The sequence below is a fragment of the Strix uralensis genome, chromosome 3, assembly GCF_047716275.1.
Source record: "Strix uralensis isolate ZFMK-TIS-50842 chromosome 3, bStrUra1, whole genome shotgun sequence".
Taxonomy (NCBI): Eukaryota; Metazoa; Chordata; class Aves; order Strigiformes; family Strigidae; genus Strix; species Strix uralensis.
In genome coordinates, this window is record NC_133974.1 from 27382366 (window position 1) to 27401327 (window position 18962).

Genomic DNA, 18962 nt, shown 5'->3' on the forward strand with positions numbered 1-18962 from the left:
AATCAGAACTCCATATGACTATTTCTTGCTATTATAGTGCTATTAATTAGGCTTGTAGGGAAACTCAGTGTTAACTTTCAAGCTATATTTTGTATATGCTTTTTGTAACTATTCTGCCTTCCTTGGATGTCCTTCCTACTTCTGCTTTCTCTTAAGCTTCATGCCCTAGCCCTGAAAGATGAAACAGTGCTATCATGTATAATCTTTCTATTTTACGTGGCCCTGCTCATGCCACTCTCATGAAAATCCCCCCCACCTTTTTCTTTTTTTTTTTTTTAATTTTTGTGGCTTACCTGCCCAGTGCAGAAATTCATTGCAGTTTAGGTTTTAGGCGAACAGTAGAGTTGCTGGAGTCCTGTAGGGTTGCACAAACGTGAAGAAAGAAACGTTGGCCATTTATCCTCTTTCTACCTTAAATCCCAGATTGTCACAGCAGGATCCAACCCTCTCAGCTCTTGTTTAATGAAATAAAAAGATGGCAAGAATGAATCTATAAATCATCATCAGTAAACAACTTATTATTAATGTTTTGGAAAAAAAAAAAAAAAAGTAAGATTAAAGCAGCCGCTCCTTTTGGCAGAAGGAATGAGCAGGGTGGAAACTAGACATCAGATTGCTGATTCAGAGTTAGATCCCAGATGTGGGAGGAGAAATCTTTCTGGAGTTCCTCATAACTCACTGAAATGAGGTAGGCTGGTCCTGCTTGGGAGCAACAAATGGATTAGATCAGCATGTGAGAACAGATAGATAAGGAGAAGGACCTGAATGACTGTGGTTTCAAAGAAGCCAGAGAAAAGGCATGCATTGCAGAGAAAGAGTAATGCATCAAAAAGTAGGAAGTATAATTGGTTTCTGAAGTGTTTCTCTGAACACGACTCCGTCAGTTGTTACAAAGAAAGTTTTGAAACACAACCTACGGTAGCGTATTGGAACATGCATTGGGTATGTATGGGTGTTACTGGTACAGATCTTCACTGTATTATAAGCTCTGCTCTAGCTTTTAATATAAGAACTTAATCAAATCACTTAATTATCTATTTAGTTTTGCCTTATGTAGAAGAAGCTCTTTATCTAGCTCTTTAGTATTCATTTGGCAATATTATTCCCTGAGCCTTTTCAAAACATTTTTAAATTCTTGGAAGGTGCTAGAAAAACTTAGAGCAACATTACCAGAAAAGTATTTTGAATAACATCTATGTGCATGTCATAGGTCTCTACAAATATTCTGATCATTTTCTTACTCTTCTCTCTTTACAGATACATTTCATCAGCTCATGAATGGAAGTTTAAGAGTCTTTATACAAAATATATGTGAGAATGGAAACTTCATCTTTGCTATCGTCCTTACATGATGAATGCAGATCAGACAACTATATTGAACCTCATTACAAGGAATGGTACCGAGTAGCTATTGATGCTCTGATTGAAGGAGGTTTAGAAGCCTACAAAGAATTTCTTTCCAAAGAGAGATGCTCAGAGTTTCTAGCGGATGAGGAAATTGATTATATTTTGAACAATATTCACAAACTTCCCCAAAGCACAATTTATTCCTCTAACCATGCCATTGATGACACCTCTTCCTCGGGAACCTACTGGCCCATTGAATCAGATGTGGAAGCTCCAAATCTTGATTTAGGTTGGCCCTACCTGATGCCTGGAATTTCTGGTGGCACGAATATTGATCTGCTTTTTCATCCGCCACGAGCACAGCCTTACACCATAAAGGAAACTATTCGGAAGATGATACGAGATGCAAGAAAGGTAAACATGAAAAATATTATTGGGGAAAAAAAAAAAAGTGGCAGTAATAATCTAGTTGGTGTTTTACTAGAGGCTTTTTTCTTTTCCTGGCAGGATAAAACAGTCTGGCTGCTAACAATTCAACCGGAAAGGTTTTCCCAGATTGAAATCGGTCCCTTGGTATCACATGAACCGATGTTCTTAACCTTATTTACAAGGGATCAGGGATTAATTGGAGGGATTAATGAAGTTTAATTACCATTTTGCTGTAATGTTGACCAATCTGTGAAAAATTTGTAGATAATCAGCACACCTTTTCTTTGACCTCAGTTGAATATACCTCAAGTGATATAATTCTATTTAACTTCAGGATATATCCTAAGGTTTCTCCCTTGCGTCAGTGGGAACATGCAACAGTTTGGCATGGTAGCCAGTTGTTATAAGAAAATAATACCTTGGTGTACATCTGACTCGTGTACCTTGAGGGTCTCAGGTTTTGTGATTTTGCAAGCCAACTGTCCTTGCAGAAATTAGTCAGAAAGTATTAAAGAGAATCAGAAGGAAAAATACTAGGCTTAGGCAACAAGGAGGTAGATTTTATTTGGGTACCTACCTTACCTTCATTTCTCACTAATGACTAATTTATAATAAATGTGGACACTTCTCCAAATGTACTTGTCTCCACTTAGGGGCACTTGCATCTTGAGTTTACTGAGGCACACCCAGTTTACATCTCAGTGACAAGGAGCTGTATGTACAAACCACCTTTTGCTTTCCAGTGTCAATTTTAAAAAAAACACCAAAAAATATATTAGCATGCAGATCTGTTTGATCCTGGGCCACGTTACTTCTTCAGACATTTGTGACAAAAGTTTCAGAAGTATTCCTAGCAAGTATGTCACGCTGCCCTTTCTTCCCCGTGAAATGAATTGGGTTCTGCATGACTCTGTGGGCTTTAACTTGGTAGGATGGGCTCTAGCTCAAGTGCATCTGTAAACACTTCAGTGACTGAAATGTGTGTGTAAACATATGCAATAGAAGTGGACTGAAAAGGGCGGGAAAGGGAAGGACGACGTTTTTTTACACTGTCTCTCCTCTAGTTAGGTAAAGCATGTAATTTGTTGCCATAATAGAGTTATCACTAGGCCTTTTGTCCTGCAGTTTACAGACTAGAATGACCATATGCTCAAGGAAGAGGAGAGTTAATTACTTTTCTCCCTCTTTGTCCCCTTCAGGGTGAGATTTGGTGTTTTCTGCTTTTGTTTGTAGTGAGGCTTGACCGTGACTTGCGCAAGATACTCTGTGATCTTCAACTGCAGCTTCTGAGCTACCAATGTAGCTTCTCTAAGGGAAACCACAAAAACACAGTTAACTCTATTGCCAAGACTAGTTCAGTTTTGCTGTGAGGTCTTGAAATACCATGAAGAAAAACTGTTTCCCATTAGTTGCCATGCTTTTTGTGCCTAGCTGGCTGGCTGCATGCAATCCAGTCCCTTTCTGATGGTTGTCTTCACTGGTGGTGCTGCCTTGTAAAATGCCATTTTAATGATTATGCTTCCTTTGAGTGCAGCTATAGAGAAAAAACTAGGTGTGATTCTTACCCCTCTTTGGAAAAAGGTTGAGTTCATAGTATATTGGCTCTCCGATGTGCTTGTGGTGTTTCCACTTTATAAAGAGGATGTTATGTATGTGTCACTGTCAAATCTGTCAGCTGAAAGGTTTGTTTAGTTGATCAGCACAACCTCAACAGCAACAACCGTAACACTTTTGATACAGTGATGTGGGTTGGTTGCTTCAGGAAGCAGCAATTAAATCTAAAAGACATTATGTTGTTCAGCCTCTTCTGTCTGCAGATGCATAGAAAAGTTTAAAGGATTTCTAAGTAAGGTATTTAAAACATGCTTACAGCAGGCAAACACTTTGTAAACAGGCTAACCTACTTCTCCTAAGCCACTTATAAAAATATAGTTATATTAAACAGGGTTCTTTGTTATGTAGTAGTGGAGATGTGTAGTCTTACAAGAATATTCAAAGGAAACAGGAAAAGGTTACACATGAAAAACAGAAACCTGTAAAGAATAAACAAGTTCTTCAGCAAATCACATTCAACCAATTCAGCTCTAAGCAAAATCTATGGGAGTTTCAGCAAACTTCTGTGAGAAAATAAACAAAATGTTGGAGGCGGGTCTATTCATGCCACATAACTCTAAGCACCAAACCTGAGTGCTCAAGTTCAGGCACTGGTTTCCCTGGGCTACCTGAACACTCGGTGCGGTAGGAAACCAGTTCCTACAAGGGCAAGGCAGATAATGTCTCTGCACTGATTCACCCCATGAAGGAACCCATTCAATACATGTTTTTATGTATATATTAGTCCAAAAATTCACAAAGAAGACTGAGCCAGTTAAAATCTAGATTATTTTGAGTATTTGGAGATATATAAGGATAAGATGACATTATTAGTGGACTTACTGTTGACCTCTTTCATGCTTGATGCATCGCAGTGTCACTCCTTAAAATGATCGTTACATATGTTAATTTTGACCTTAAGAAGACATGTTGTAAACAATATTAAGCAACTTGCTTGCTGACAGTGATTTTTCCTGACTAAATTGGAAAATCATTTGTAAGGCTATGCTACAGTAGACTAAAAACAGTAACTATGAAAAACTCTTGTAAGAAAATCTTGTCACTTACATGTTTCTTAAATGCATAATCCGCATAAAAATTATACACATCGCCTTTATGGTAAATACAGGCAACATAATAATGGAGTTTCTCTTACAGAAAAGGATCGATATCATTAAATCCTAGAAAAAGGAGCTAACCATTTTAAGGAGATGAATCCATGCTTGTGATATGTTTCTGAACTTATATTAGAACAGGGGAACTGTATTGTACATACCATGGCATTACATTGCAGTCTATACTACAGCACTTCTGCGGAATAGGTATGATGTTAGTAGAGTGCCTTAGGTCAAACCTAACATGTCACAAAATGGGTTTACTGTTGGTGTAACTAGACCTCGTCTCCAAATGATACAACTTGACAGCCACCCTCCTCTGTCTACATAGCCTGTGTTCATACAAGGAGACTGTTCGGTGTGACTGTGTCAACTGGTGAGACACGAGTCTTTTTCAGATGTTGATATAACCATGTGAGGAGAATCAGTGAAAGATCTGTCTGACCTTAGTGATGGACAGACTTTTGCAAACAAGGCAGTAGCCTTATTTCTCGTGTGTTTTGGAGGCTTCTACCTTTAATCATCGACAGGTTTCTGGCTTCTCTGAAGCTTGAGGTGCTCCTACAACCTGACTCATCCTGGCTGGGCTGTCTGAACAGCAACTGATAATGTTTAGCAGTTTTTCCTGAGAAGATTATTCATCTGGGAAATGGTATCAAGATGATTATTCATCTGTGTCAGGCTAACGTGAAACTTCCTTCTCTTACTCTAAAGTAACACAGAGACTTCAACAGTGAAGTGTTTTCTCGCTGTATGACTTTTCATAAGAGTTGCCTCAAAACTATCAGTTATGAGGCTTGTACATGTGTGCAAGAAACAGCTCATACTATCTTCTCAGGCATGATTGACAGGGTGAGGGAACAGGGAAGGGACAGGACAGAGCACCAAAGGGTCCTTCTGGCAGTGTGTTTTTCTCTTACTTCATTAATTGGATTCCTCTCTTCACCACTGAGAGATTCCTACACAGTTTCAGAGAGAATGCATAGCTCTGGGTCTTTTAGATTGATATCCGAATAAGGATCAGCTCTTCCTGGAGAGAATTCAAACCTGCTTTTAAAGAACCATGTTTTTTAGACAACCCAAGGATTGCTGGTTTGTAGTACAAGCCAGAAAACCCTGAAAGACTTCCCTGACATACTTTTGGGATTTCTGATGGAATGTAGGAAGTTGCACACTATTTGATAAATATGCATTACTTTTCACTGATTTTATTTTATTCAAAAAAACTAACAGTCTTAAGCCTGGGTTCGTAAAATCAGTGATAGTTGTAAGACTTTTTAAAAGTTAATTGCTTAGAAGCTTAAATAGAAATTTAGACAGGGTGTTATCATTTTGGAAAATCAAAAAAGGCAGTGGTTTTAATGAATTACTCATGATTGAGCTTTTTAATGTGAAAAAGGGTTGCAAAACTTGGACCCTTGGTACAGAATTAAGTTACACTGTAAATGAGTGTAATTTGTTACTAAGTCTTGCTGGACCCACTGTAGGTAGGCCCTTAGTAAGTCAAAAAGGACTTTCTTTGAATTCTTGTGAGAGAGAGTTATGTACAAAATCTGATGCCTGTATTGTCTTCTACAGCAGTGGAACTAGTCAAATAAACAAAAATAGTTGACTCATTTTACAGTCATATAAAAAGGAAAATAGTCTCTTATAGTTTGGAGCTGGGTTTCTTTCATTTTGTTTTGTTTCAGGCGAGAGTGAGAGGTGTATTACAGAAGAAATGATTATTCACTATTGATCTTGTTTGGCTGTGTGTATAATACAATAATAATAATAAGTACTGGCTGCAGTCTAGTATGAAAGAAAATCAAATTTTTTACATGACTGTATGAAGAGTGATGTTTCTATACAGAAAGAAGCTTGTAGAATATGGGTATGTTGAGCAATCTTTTTTTACTCTCTCAACTTTGCCAACTATTTTAAATATAATTTGAACACAGACTGGAACAATGATAATGAATCATGCTTGTGGCAATGCTTGTCTTAGCTCATTAATTGCAGCAGTCCAAGAAGATGAGAGAGAGGGGCTGCATTTTTTTCTTCATAAAAGCTAGACCAATCTGCTGAATTCAGGGACACAGAATAGATAAATGCAATAGTCATCCCAGTCAAAAGTTTTCTGAATAATCGCTGGAGTATCTGATACTCAGTGGATGTCTTTTCTAAGCTGAGAGTAACAGATCAGTGAAGACATATAGGCAACATTTTCCCTTCCAGAATATTCTGCCCCACAAGGATTTCAGCGGGTGCTTTTTGGTTCAGCTGCTATGCTGAAGGGTGCATTCATCATTCACTTCCACTCACCTTCTGTTAAATGACTTCCTGTTAGTTGAAACCCAGCATGGCAGTCATGCATATGGTTTCCAGGTGAAATGTGATTTTTAGCTTTTGATAGATTTATTAGAGAGAGTGAGGTCATGTCATACCTTTTCTAACCACACAGGGCACATGCCGTGTGTTGGAAGAGGACACGTGTCTTGCTCTTGGTGCTATTATTCTGTGACCCAGTATCAATTTTTTGTCATCTGCTCACAACAAGTAATTATTTCAGGTTTGTTATCTCCTTGGATTTGCCTTTGAAGTCTTCACCCTGTTTTACTTGCCTGTCCCCTTCTCCTTCTGCCTTCCTGCTCCCTCCATCTAAGGGTAGTCCTAGAGCACTCACAGCAGTGCATTTGTAATGCAGACAGAGAGGACTGCCATCGATGGGACATGTCTGCAAGCACTTTTATAATCTGGAAAGCTTGGGACTTCTGCGAAATGCATTTCTTATATGCAGTTGCTCTAACCATGAAACCAGCAATTGTTCCTGGTAGCCCTCCCGTAGGTGGGAAGCATCCAAAACTGAAAAACAAGCAGAAGCTAGGGCTAGCCTGGGGAGTAGGAATCTGATAAAATAGTTTTTAATCAGTTGCAGTGTTTATTTTACTCACAGGTTTCTATCAGGTCAAAGGTTTGCAAGACTATTTCGACATCTTTGATACTGATATTTTATATTAAAAGATGTAATTAACTAATTTATAGGTATTGCCATTTTTAATGTCACAGCTGTGTTAACATGTTACCAAAATATCACACGTCTGTGATGGATTTAAAAATGGAATAGGGAATATTAAAGGCCAGATCTTACAGGCAGCTGTATTTATTTATTAATGTCTGTCTCATTCACATATATGTAAGAAGTAAGCATACACATATGCTTTGTAGCAGTAGTTTTTCATTAAGACCTTTTCTCTCACTGACATAAATCTTTGTCAGTCAAAACAAAAGTGCTATTAAAAAGTCATTTACGCTTTTTGCACATTCAGTAGATTAAAATGTTCTTTACCATATTCAACAATAACTTTGTACTACAATATGCTGAAGGTCAAAATATGCTATAAATACAAAACCATTGATTTAAATAATTTTGTGCAAGCAGAATGCTTCTTTTAGTGCCCCGTCCAGTGTATCTGGGTTTTGTGCCTGTCCTTTTCTTGCTTGTCAAAAAAATCTGATAACATCAAAGTGCTATTTTTGTCCTTCGGAATTCCTATCCTCAAGAGATCTGAGTTTTTCTAATTTTTTTCAGCCAGGGAACAATCTTGCCTGAAGAACTATAGACTTAATCACTTCACATTCATATTGCCATAGGCCTTTTTTGATCTCTTGGAAGTTTTAGCACAGCTTTTGATCTCTAATAGCTTTCCAGCATATCCAGTGATGCTCTGAGGGATGGGGGACACATTTTGGGTGATTTTAAACTTTAAATTTGTTTGTTATGTATCAGAATTTGGAAACTAAAATATTATACTATCTGTGATAGAATTTTAGATGAGCATAGCTTTGTTTACAGATACCTGCAATACTGCAGCAGTATTTGTGTAATACAGTATGATAGAAACTACATGGAAAGTGAAGAACTGCTGACATGGAGCAAAACAAGAAGCACAAAAAACCAGTGAGAGCTGCCAGTTCAGAATTCCACATTCTCCTGTTTAGAAGGAGCAGGGCTGAATGCCACCAAGTTACATGTATTAAGTTTCCTTATGTATCAGATCTCAGTACAAGTATCTACTTCACTTGTAATTATTTCAGAACAATTTGCTTAATGCTGTGTTATTTTCCCAGAGGAGCACTGCAAGTATTCCAATGCAGGTGATAGAGGAGTCAAAGTATACTTTAGTATTTACCTCTCTAAAAGAAGTGCAGACCTTGCTATTGGTACCAGTGTGATCACGCCTTTCCTTTTAGCCTGTTGATAAAGTATGTCTATAACCATTTTCTAATAAGAATGTGCTATTCTGTACAATAAAAGTTAAAGTCCACATTTTCAAAAATGCTGTCAGCATGCCTGAGACCTCACAGGGCTTTTACTCTTTAAAATCCTACTGTAATTTACCTTTGGTAGGAAAGAAGCAAAGACCATCACAACAGTAATGGGATGTAACTGGCGTTGAGCTTGCTACTTTATAGTAGGATCTGCAGACGTCCATAAAATGACTCACCTCAGTAGACCTGTTCAAAACAAATAATTGCAAGATCTGTCTATGGCTTGCTTGATCAACAAAGTTAATAATTTTTCAGTATACAGTCCACTGATCAGTAAGCCAGGTGAATTTACAATAGTGTTATTTGCATTATAAATATCGAAGTGGAAGCAACCAAACTAGTCATCTCTGCTTTCCCTGCCTTTGTTTGATATCTTTTCCCGTATCCTGGCTGTTTATTTTCTGAAGCTGTAAACATCATTATGTTTCGCTGCATGTCTGTATATCATACGGACGTCTTAGTCTTCCTGACTGGTACAGGCATACCTCTACTGCAGTATAAACAGTAGATTCAGAATTTATATGCTCTCCTTTATCCCTAGCCATCAAAGAACATGACCAAAGTGTGTGCAGTTTTATAGATGAGAATACTGAGCCACAAAAGCATTAAATTAATATATATCACAATTCAAAAAGAGATACAATTATAACACAAAAGCCTGAGAGTATTATACGTTAGCAAACAGTACTCAGAACAAGTAAGGGCCAGATAACAAGTTTCTATTTTCTTGTCTCTGTGGTTTTAGTTAATAAAAAAATCATAGTTGTGCATTTAGTGTTATAGTTATGAAAACTAATTTCTGAGGAACATCAGTTCTTCTCCAAAAAAGTTTGTATTAGTATGTAACTGAAGCTTTGTAGCGCTTACTTTTCAAAAATATTTGTAAAAGCATGAAGTCCTTTCTTATCTTCAGATAAAGAGGGTGTATCTTCAAGACATACACAGGGTGTTCTCATACCTTAGCTAAGAGTGGCTTATCTTAACCAGTTCTGTCTCTTGGTCTGGCATGCTTGCACTGACTGCCCAGAAGATGTAAGACATGAGGGAACCAGAACAGATTCCTCAAAACCAGGGTCTACGGTGACCCTTGCTCTCCCCAGCGAGGTGTGTGGGCACAAAGCTGCAGAAAACTTTGGTGGTGTGTCTTTTATCCACCAGTTTATGCTAACTGCAGCACCAGATCTCCTCGGGCCTTTTCGCTTCTGCCAGAGATCCTGCTGTAAGAGATGAAGCTGGGCGATAGGATAATATGAGAAGTTATGCACTGTATCTCTTAGAGATGAAAAGAAAACTTTGATATCTGCTTCATCCACTAGCAATTGGGCTCGAACAGTAGCACAGGATTGTGCATTCAGGTAGCTAAATGGGTGTGCCTTCAGTTCAAACAGCAGATATAACATCTCAGCCTTATTTTCATGCTGTTTCCTGGAGCTGGAGGCACTCTTTGCCAAGCAGGGTGCACTTCAGCTCAATAAACTCCCTTTATGGCTTAAGCACTACGTAAAGCACTAGGCATCACCTTCTAATTCAGGTGAATCTGAGTGGCATCAGCTCACAGAAGGTATTGTAGTTAGTGTTTTCCTGCTAGGCTTTTGATGCTCAATAAGCCAGAAATAATAATGATGATGAGATGAAATAACCAGCACAGAAGAAGAGCAAATGCCTGCTGATTCTCTGTGGGACCTTTCTCAAGAAATGCTCACCAAGGGACAGCCCTTTTTAAGCTGTGCAGAATTCACTGCTAGTGAGCTCTACCTCCTGATCAGAGACATCAGAGGCAGCAAACAGAAGTGACAGTGTCAGCCAGCAAATCTGATTTCCCTCAAATGCCAGGAGGATACCGCCTGTCAAAGCAGCCAGGTCTCCATCCGGCATGACAGAGTACAATAATATCTGAAGCTATCTGCTGTTCTGATAATTTTTTGGCACTGCCCAATGGTGGATTAGTACAGGCACTCAATAATTGCCTGAAAAGTCATTGTCAAGGGTGTGGGTTTCTTTTAAATAATAGGTATATGTGGGTGCACAATATCTGTTTGATAGAGAGCTGTAACCTGCATTTGCTGAGGATGGGCCTAAAAATATCAACCATCAGCAGATCCAACTCTTACAGTAGTAGGTACTGTTACAAATCTACAGAAAGCTGCTTTGAAATGTAACAAAAATACATTATTTTGCTCAAAGGAAATACTTTTGAAATGACAATATTAAGCATAGAGATGAAACTTGGAATTATGACTGATTCTTCTATTTGTTTATTTATTTGCTATCACCTTATTTCATGTTTTAGCACTATATGATCACCAGTAATATCACTATATTTTATGATAGATTTTATGATGCACCATATGAATGCAGTAATATCATCACCTATTCTGTTCATGAATTCTGGGCTTATTGAATGACAGTAAGCCACTTGTGCCAGAAATCTAATTAATCAGATGATTTGACTTCTTATGCATAAGTTAAATTTAATGATGGAAGTGCAGTCCAGATCTGAAGTGCTGTGATACAGGTTTGCAATCTCCTGTTATAGGATTTCTGTCCCATGTAAAGGCTTGGAACTTGAAGTTCAGACGAGTTAAACAGTGTCTGCAATGAGCTTTAGAAAGCCCAGGAAGCTCTTCTGTGTAAACGTCAGAGCCTTGGAAAACCAGGGCTTCAAGTGTTTTTTGGAGGAATAAAAAGGAAGAAAAAGACATGCTGTTCTTGGGAGTCAGGAAGGAGGCATGTCAGAGGAGCAGGGATCTCTACTAGTCCTTTCAGTTGCTGGAAGGCCTCCTATTAGAAACCAGTGCAGCAACTAAATACTGTTTAGACCTCCTGAGGGACTGTAACACTCCAGAGCCTGCACTCAGGGTGAAAATGCTGGCAGTTTTGGATTACTTAAGTCTTACAGCGTCACGTGGAAGGGGACAGCTTAAAACAAATGCAAATGGACCAATGTTCAGTTCAGCCAGTCTCTGCTCCATGCTGTTGTGCATCGATCTGAAGTAACTCCGTGCGAATCGGTATCAAATGGATGGAAGGCACTGAAGTTGTGCATAGTGTCTGTAATATGCAGGTATTTCTGCTCTCACCCCCTGAAGTGACCATACTTACAGTGCAATAAGAAACCTGTACATTTTCTGTTGTAGTTCCTCTTTCCTTCCCCTCCCTCTTTGCCCCCACTCCCCAGCTTGAACAGCCCTCTGTCCTCTGCCTTTTCTCTTTTGATTGTGCACCTCAGCCATAGGTGAGTGTTTACTGCCTGCTTTAGGTACTTTGGCATCTTTCCTGAATCCAGTTCCAGGCATGATATCTGGGAATGTGAGTTCCCTCTTAGGTCAGTAAACAAATGTGTGTGCCTTGGAGGATGCCAACCTGAAGCAAGTACTGGCAGTAGAGGGTTTGAGTCTTTTCCCTACTCTGTCTCTCCCAGTAAGAAGTGGTAAAACACCATCATGATGTTAGAAATAAAGTAGTGCTTTTGAATTGCTAGTCAAATCACTCAATTTTATTGTCAGGTTTCTGGTAGTTACTATCAATTGTAGATATAAAATTAAATATTAGGGGAGATATATTTTCTGAATAGGGCTGTCTTATTTGCCGTCTGTTTTATTTTGCAATGAACTGAAGTTTTTGGCAACAAGGATGAAGTTTAGAGATAGAGCATTCGTGTATCAGAAATTACAATAGGCTATTTAATTACACAAATGGCTTGTATACACAGCTGATTTTCAACTCATTTTGTCAATCTAATAAAACTTGAAAATAATTTTTTTATGTATTTAGTAAAAGGCAGAGAGAGAAAAATATAATATGTGCTCAAAGAAGACTTTTTTTCTTTTTCAAACAAAATTAGATCCCTAATCCTGAGACAATTTAAATACTTTAATTTGTGTACACAAGAGGTTCCATTAGCTTAGTATGCATATGTTTGCAGGATTGATGCCTAGGGATATGACCATGTATCATTAAGAATCTGATTTTAAATATTTAATTAATCTCTTTCTCTTAAATCGTGCCAAAGTACACTTGTACAAAATGAGCATGTATCTTCAGTTGATTGCATCCACTGTGAGCAACTAAAAAAAGAGTGTGTCTAAGCAGACTGCTGTAATTTTTTCATTCTAAATGAAAACTGTTGAATAACTGAATATCTGAAACCTAAGCAAGACACTGAAACTGGTGGAAGGTTTTCCCTTCCCCAGATGCCATTTCACCACTCAGTTCTCCTTTACTGCAGGCCCAGGCCCAGGTCACAAAGAAGTCTAACCCAAAGGAATGCACACACATATGAATGTTATAGAAGACAGGCTTGTTCCTTAAAAATAAATTCAAGAGCAAGACTAATTTATCATGTTGATGCATAAAGAGCAAGAATAGTTTTTGCCAATATAGAATATCTATCAAAGAACATTTTTTTTCTCTAACTGTGCAAATGGCCTCAACCAAAATAATCGACTGAGTCCTCTGCTAGCAAACCTTAAGAGTTTGTACTGGGGATAGAGGCTTCATTATCTTCTGCCACATTACACATGCTTACTGAGCTCATATTCAGTGCAAGGAAAATTCCATAATTCCATAGAGAAGTTTCTCAATTTGTACTCTAAGTGTTTTGAAATGATTGCAAAATATATATTAAAAGCACACGTGCACTTTTTCATGTATACTGGCATGCAAGCAAGCAAAGCAAAAGAAAAAACAGTAAGAAGTGAACATCTGGAATTTAGTTTTTATGGTAGAACTGTCCAAATTAGTTTATGGATTTTTTTTTTTAAATGCTGCACATTCTTAAAAAACAAACAAACCCCCAAAAAACCCACAACCACCTTGAGAAATAGTTTCATGGACAGTTATGACACTATGCTGATACAAAATTGTGTGTACACAGATAGACATACTTATTTTTAATTTTGTTAGTGGTGTTTCAAAAAATCCTAGGGATCAGAACTTCATAATATGCTAAATTCTATGGAGAGACATTGCTTATACTGTCAGAGAAGGTGACTCGCTACTTTTAATTATACAAAGTAGTCCCTCTTGAGATATAAAGTAAAAGAAGAAAGTGTTTCAGTTTAATATGTTACTCTCTAGTTCATAACCCAGCTATTTTTAAGGTAGTACACTACGTTTAACATTTAGAAAAGGGAAAAGATCTAATTTCTGAAATATGTCATAGTAGTACTTAAGTGCAGGCATTGACGTTACCAAACTGAGTAGTGTATCTGAAATCAGCGTTAGAAGATGATCTTTGACAGACGACTTTTCCATAGAATGTAATTAGTTTAAAAAGAACACAAAAAGCTAGGTGATTAAAGATTTTGGGGTATTTTCAGCAAAGTACCTTGACTGAAACGTTCTAGCAGCACAGTTATATAGCATTATCTGTCGTGGAAATACTATACTGAATGAGAAACAAAAAGTTGTGGCATTTTAATTCCAAATACAGAAATCTCTCTGTCTTGTTTTAAAGAAGTAAAGATAACAGTTGGCCGCATTTCAGTTCACCCTGATGTTCACATAGAGCTTCTAGTTTTAAAAACCCAAATGGAACCTACCCAAAGCTGCTTGTTTTCATACATTTTGTATGGGGATCCACACTATAATGCATGCAAAAAGAATTGGACATAGGTCTAAGTATAGTGTTCCCCTGCGCAGTAGATCCAAATTTGGGCAGACTCTTTGATCAGTCTTGGCTGACTGTGTGTCACAAGGTTTAGGAGAAATATCCCTGATAAGGCACAGAGGTACAAAAAATTTCTTGTCGACGCCTATTAGAGGAGGCATTGCAGTCCTAACAGTGGAGATGTTATTGATAATTACACTAAACATTCTCCTGTTTGGAAATTTGGAAATTATGCAAGAAATCACTTTGACCATGCTTTAAGTTACTTCTCTATTGAGGAGAATTTCAGAAATGTAGGAAGCATTGTAACATACAAATTAAAAATAATTCAGTACCTTTTTTTTTTTTTCTGAATTAGTGCCTTCCATTGACTATAAATCCTATAGTGACGAGTTACAGTAAAAATACACTGAATTATATTTTCACATTGTAGTATATCTATTTTTCAACAGCTGTGAATAAATTCCATAGCAATTACAATGTAAGTAACAAGTGTGGATCTGTTCTGGTTTATCTGTGGCTCTGGATGGAATTTTAGTCTGAAACAGTAAAATGTAAAGCATCCTGCTTGGTCAGTCTTATGGCCATAAACTATATAAGCCAAATAGGGGAAATCTCTTTACCTATAAAAAAGGAAAAATGACATTAAATAATCTTGAAATGATCTGTAGAAACAGGTTACATAATATTTATAGAAATAAATATGCAGACACACACTCTAGAATTTCATTGAAAAGCTTGCTGTCAGCAGCTGCCACAGTAAATATTGCACCACACAGGCCGAAATGCAGAACACCTATGAGTATGATGTATGCGAAAAAGCATTCATGGTAATTATTAACATATTTAACTAAATTAATGCATTATGAAAATTAAGAATGACATTTCACTTAGGACATTTTAATTAGTTTCAATGTCATGCTTGGCTCTTGAAGGTCAGCAGGTTGTCCGGGAAGGATTTTAATGTTAATAAACTTTACCCTCTTTTTCCTTCCTTTCTCAAATTTGCTCAAAACCACAAAACCAAGAAAATCTCAAATTAAATGTTTCATTTGTTTTCAAGTTGACAAAAATGTCTTAGTGTTTCAGAGCATCATTCTTCTGTAGTTTTTGCTTACTTGGTTGTTTTCAGGCATACTTTTGGGTGCTTTGTGCCTGGGTTTTGAAGGGAATGCACTGCACTGCACTGCATCCAGTGAGATTTACTGTGCTCCAGGTTGATTCTCCTCAAAATCTCAGAGTCAAGGCTTTAGTTTTAAGCTTGTTCATAGAGACACGATCTCCACCCCCCCCCCCACCCCACCCCCCCCCCCGACTAGTAGTGATTCTGGTATTTTTTAATTAATACAGTTTTTTGTATAAATCAGTCTGCTTGATATGCTGCTGCTTGTACTGTGTTCATGTGTCCTCTCCATGGGCCCTGTCATTGCTTTCCTTTTCAGATAACATTTTCTAATTGGTTTTACTGGAAGTTATTTTGAAAAAGAGCTGGGTAAACATGAACCTGTAATCAGTGTTTGTATCCTTTAAAAACTCATCGTGTGTTACCTGTTTTGGGGGCCCTCCCTATTGATCTTTGCAGCTATTTCCAGACTGCAAAATCAACAGAGGTTGATAAAACTGAGAGGTTCACAGATTTTGATGCCAGAAGGGACCATTATGATAATTAAGTTTGACTCTCTGCACAACACAAGCCTGATAGTGTTGAATCTTCAAAGAGCTGATACTAAGAATAAATCTGACCTGAAAACACTTGGGTGCTAGTCTTACAGTCAACACTTCCGGGTAACTAATTCTTAATTGCTCAGGAGATCAGATTTTTTTTTTGCACAGTCACTTTTCTCTAAGTAATGGAATTTGCTTGAAGAAATCCATTTTGCAAGCCCAGACCAAGCCTGCCTGAGCTTTCTGCTTGTGTATCTCATCACTCAACATGACAGTCAGCCAAAAGAGAAGGTGCAGAGAATTTGAAATGCAGGACTGGAGGGCGAGGTGAGGCTCAGGCTGCTGCGTAGCTGCCGGGATTGCTTTCAGAGGGACTTTGGGATGCTCAGTGTCTCTGTAAATGCAGGCCATTAGCCTCTGAGGATCTGTTCGCATGCCACAGTAAAGTGCAGCGAGAAGATTCACAAGGAGCAGGGCGTTTTAACCTTCTCAAAGCATCATCTTAGCGTGACTAGACTGCCTCAAGTAACAAAACTAATTAGCGGTGGGCTGTCTCACATGTCCCTGCACAGGACAGCGGTGTGACACGCACACTCACACCCTATATATATTTTCAGTTTCCCAGATAAAAATAGATGCAATAATGTTATTCCCACATTTATGAAATGGTTTGCGCTTTGCATAGGAAAAACTTCTGTATGCACTTAAGTGTTATTGTAAGTAATTTAAGAGGAATTCAAAAAGCTGCTTACTTTTTCTGGTAATTTTTCTGAGTCTTCTATGACAGAGAAGTAACAGACTTCAGTGAGTTTTAATTTTTTTAGTTATGCCATGGATGATTTGGAAGGCCATAAATAACGTTAGTCTATTAAAAATATATTTCTATTCTAATATCTTCTAGAACTAGCTAAAATGCTTTTTTGCAGTGATTCACATGCTTTTCTAGTTCCATGCCTTTGTATCAATTCAAAGACATTTTACACCCTTTAAAATAAATTATGTTTTCCTTTGTATCCCTTTATTTTTGCTGAATATAAAAGTCTTGTGATTAAAAGTATTGGTCTAGGACTTGGAAGACTTGTATACAATTTCCTCATAGAACACGGGACTCCTCATCTATAAACGTGAATATTAGCTCAGTGATTTGTGAAGACATATCCACAGTTTGGGGTATTCACATACTAGGGGTAGTGAACACAGTTTCAAGAGCTTAAGCTGGAATTGGCCTTGTCAGGTGCCTCTAATGGTTTAAAGCTTTGTATTTTGCATCAACCTTTTGTGTATTTGGTCTTGTCCATGAGATTGCCTGTTTGCTTTAGAGCATTCAAGCAGAAATATTTCAGTCATACCCAAATACGAAGCAGAGAGTTGTTCACTTCCCCATTATCTGCTCATGTTCTGCTGTTACTTTTTTCTCACAGTATTCCTATGTGCAGCTGTGAGAAACAAGAAAATATCTCTTTTGTTGTTCACTTGAAGTAGTGTTTCTGATTTAGATTGCATTTCAGCAAATGCTCAGTCACCCACATAAATGTCATGGAAGTCTTACCTGTTGCATACCTGTCTTGTTTCATTGCAAAAATTGTTCCCCTGTCAATTAAGATGATGTATATTGTATTTTTTATGATTTATAAGAGACTGGAGTGTCTTTTAATTATCAACTACTGGTCAGAGTTGAACAAAAATTATAAACTCCCTGAAAAATTCCTTCCTGACAGCTGCACCTCATCTCTCTAGTGAGTGCAGACTGCACCAACATCTGAGAGCAGGTTCAGAATTAACAAGGAAAGACTCTGAAGAACAGCAAAAGATATACACATTTTTAAGTGAGCAAGAAAAAAGGATAAAAGCTCTCCTGTTATTACATCTGAAGAGTGCTTTTCTTCCACACTTTTGTCAATACAATGCTGGTTTGAAATTTTTTATCTAAAGGAAAGAGGTAAATATTAGAATATTTCTTTTTCAGTCAGTGTGCGTGCATGTGTGCAATCCTCTGCATGCACGCATATGCACTGTGCTACAGAAAGCATGGTTTCTAGGCATGCACACGTGCACAGAATGCATCACAGTCAGGTACAGAGAGCCTGTTGGCACAAATTTGGAGTGGTCAGGTTACTCAAGGGAAATCTTTCCTGAGATCAGAGAGGTACTTCATAAGAACAAATGATTATTTGAAAGGCACTAGTTTGCTTCAAAAAGCAGTTATTTTCCAAAGTGTTCTTGGAATAAAATGTTCACCTCTCCTCCACAGAGGTATTGCAGGTTCTCATCTCCATCCTTATTCCAAGCAGCTCAAGTCATCTAGTATATTAAGCTATTAGCATGCTTGGCATGTTTTTCAAGAGCAAATTTTCCAATAGAATGTGGCTTAGTGTAAGTCCATGGGTGGTTTGGTCAGTGGTGTTTCTGCCTTTTGTTCCTTGATTAGACAGGTTCTGTTTTTGATGGCAAAACAAGTGATTTTTCCTCTCTACCCCTCATCTTTGCTAGCATATATACCCTTGAGGGATACATCTACTCAGCACGGGAATGTTTTGTGGCTGCAAGGGCACCACTGGCAGGGAATCTCTCAAAGAAAGCTACTGAAGAGCTGCAGCAGGTGCCCCCAAGACTGATTTTCTTCTTCTTTCATTCTTAAATCCAGGTGCCTGCTGTGATGTTTTAGAAGAAACCCCCTTGCCCTAGCGGGAGCTGTGCATTCCTTGCAGGTGTTCTGCACGCTTCATGATTAGATCTCTGATTATCATTACCCAGATGGGGCGGGGGGGGTGTGAACCAGCATGCAATGCACATCAGGAGGAATATTTTGTAGAAAGGGGAATGATCTCACATACATGAAGTTGTACAACGGAAGACTTGTGATAACATGTTTCTCTTCTACCCATTAATTA

General features: G+C 38.0%; 1 protein-coding gene across 1 annotated transcript in view; it reads left to right on the forward strand.

The window, feature by feature from the left end:
- The first annotated feature begins 1317 nt into the window (after nt 1-1317).
- The window catches only part of FAM83B (family with sequence similarity 83 member B), a 44213-nt gene continuing 26568 nt past the window's right edge, over nt 1318-18962 (forward strand). The window contains exon 1 of the mRNA XM_074864717.1: nt 1318-1761. Within this exon, the coding sequence (XP_074720818.1) occupies nt 1318-1761 (444 nt within the window). The remainder of the gene's footprint in view (nt 1762-18962) is intronic.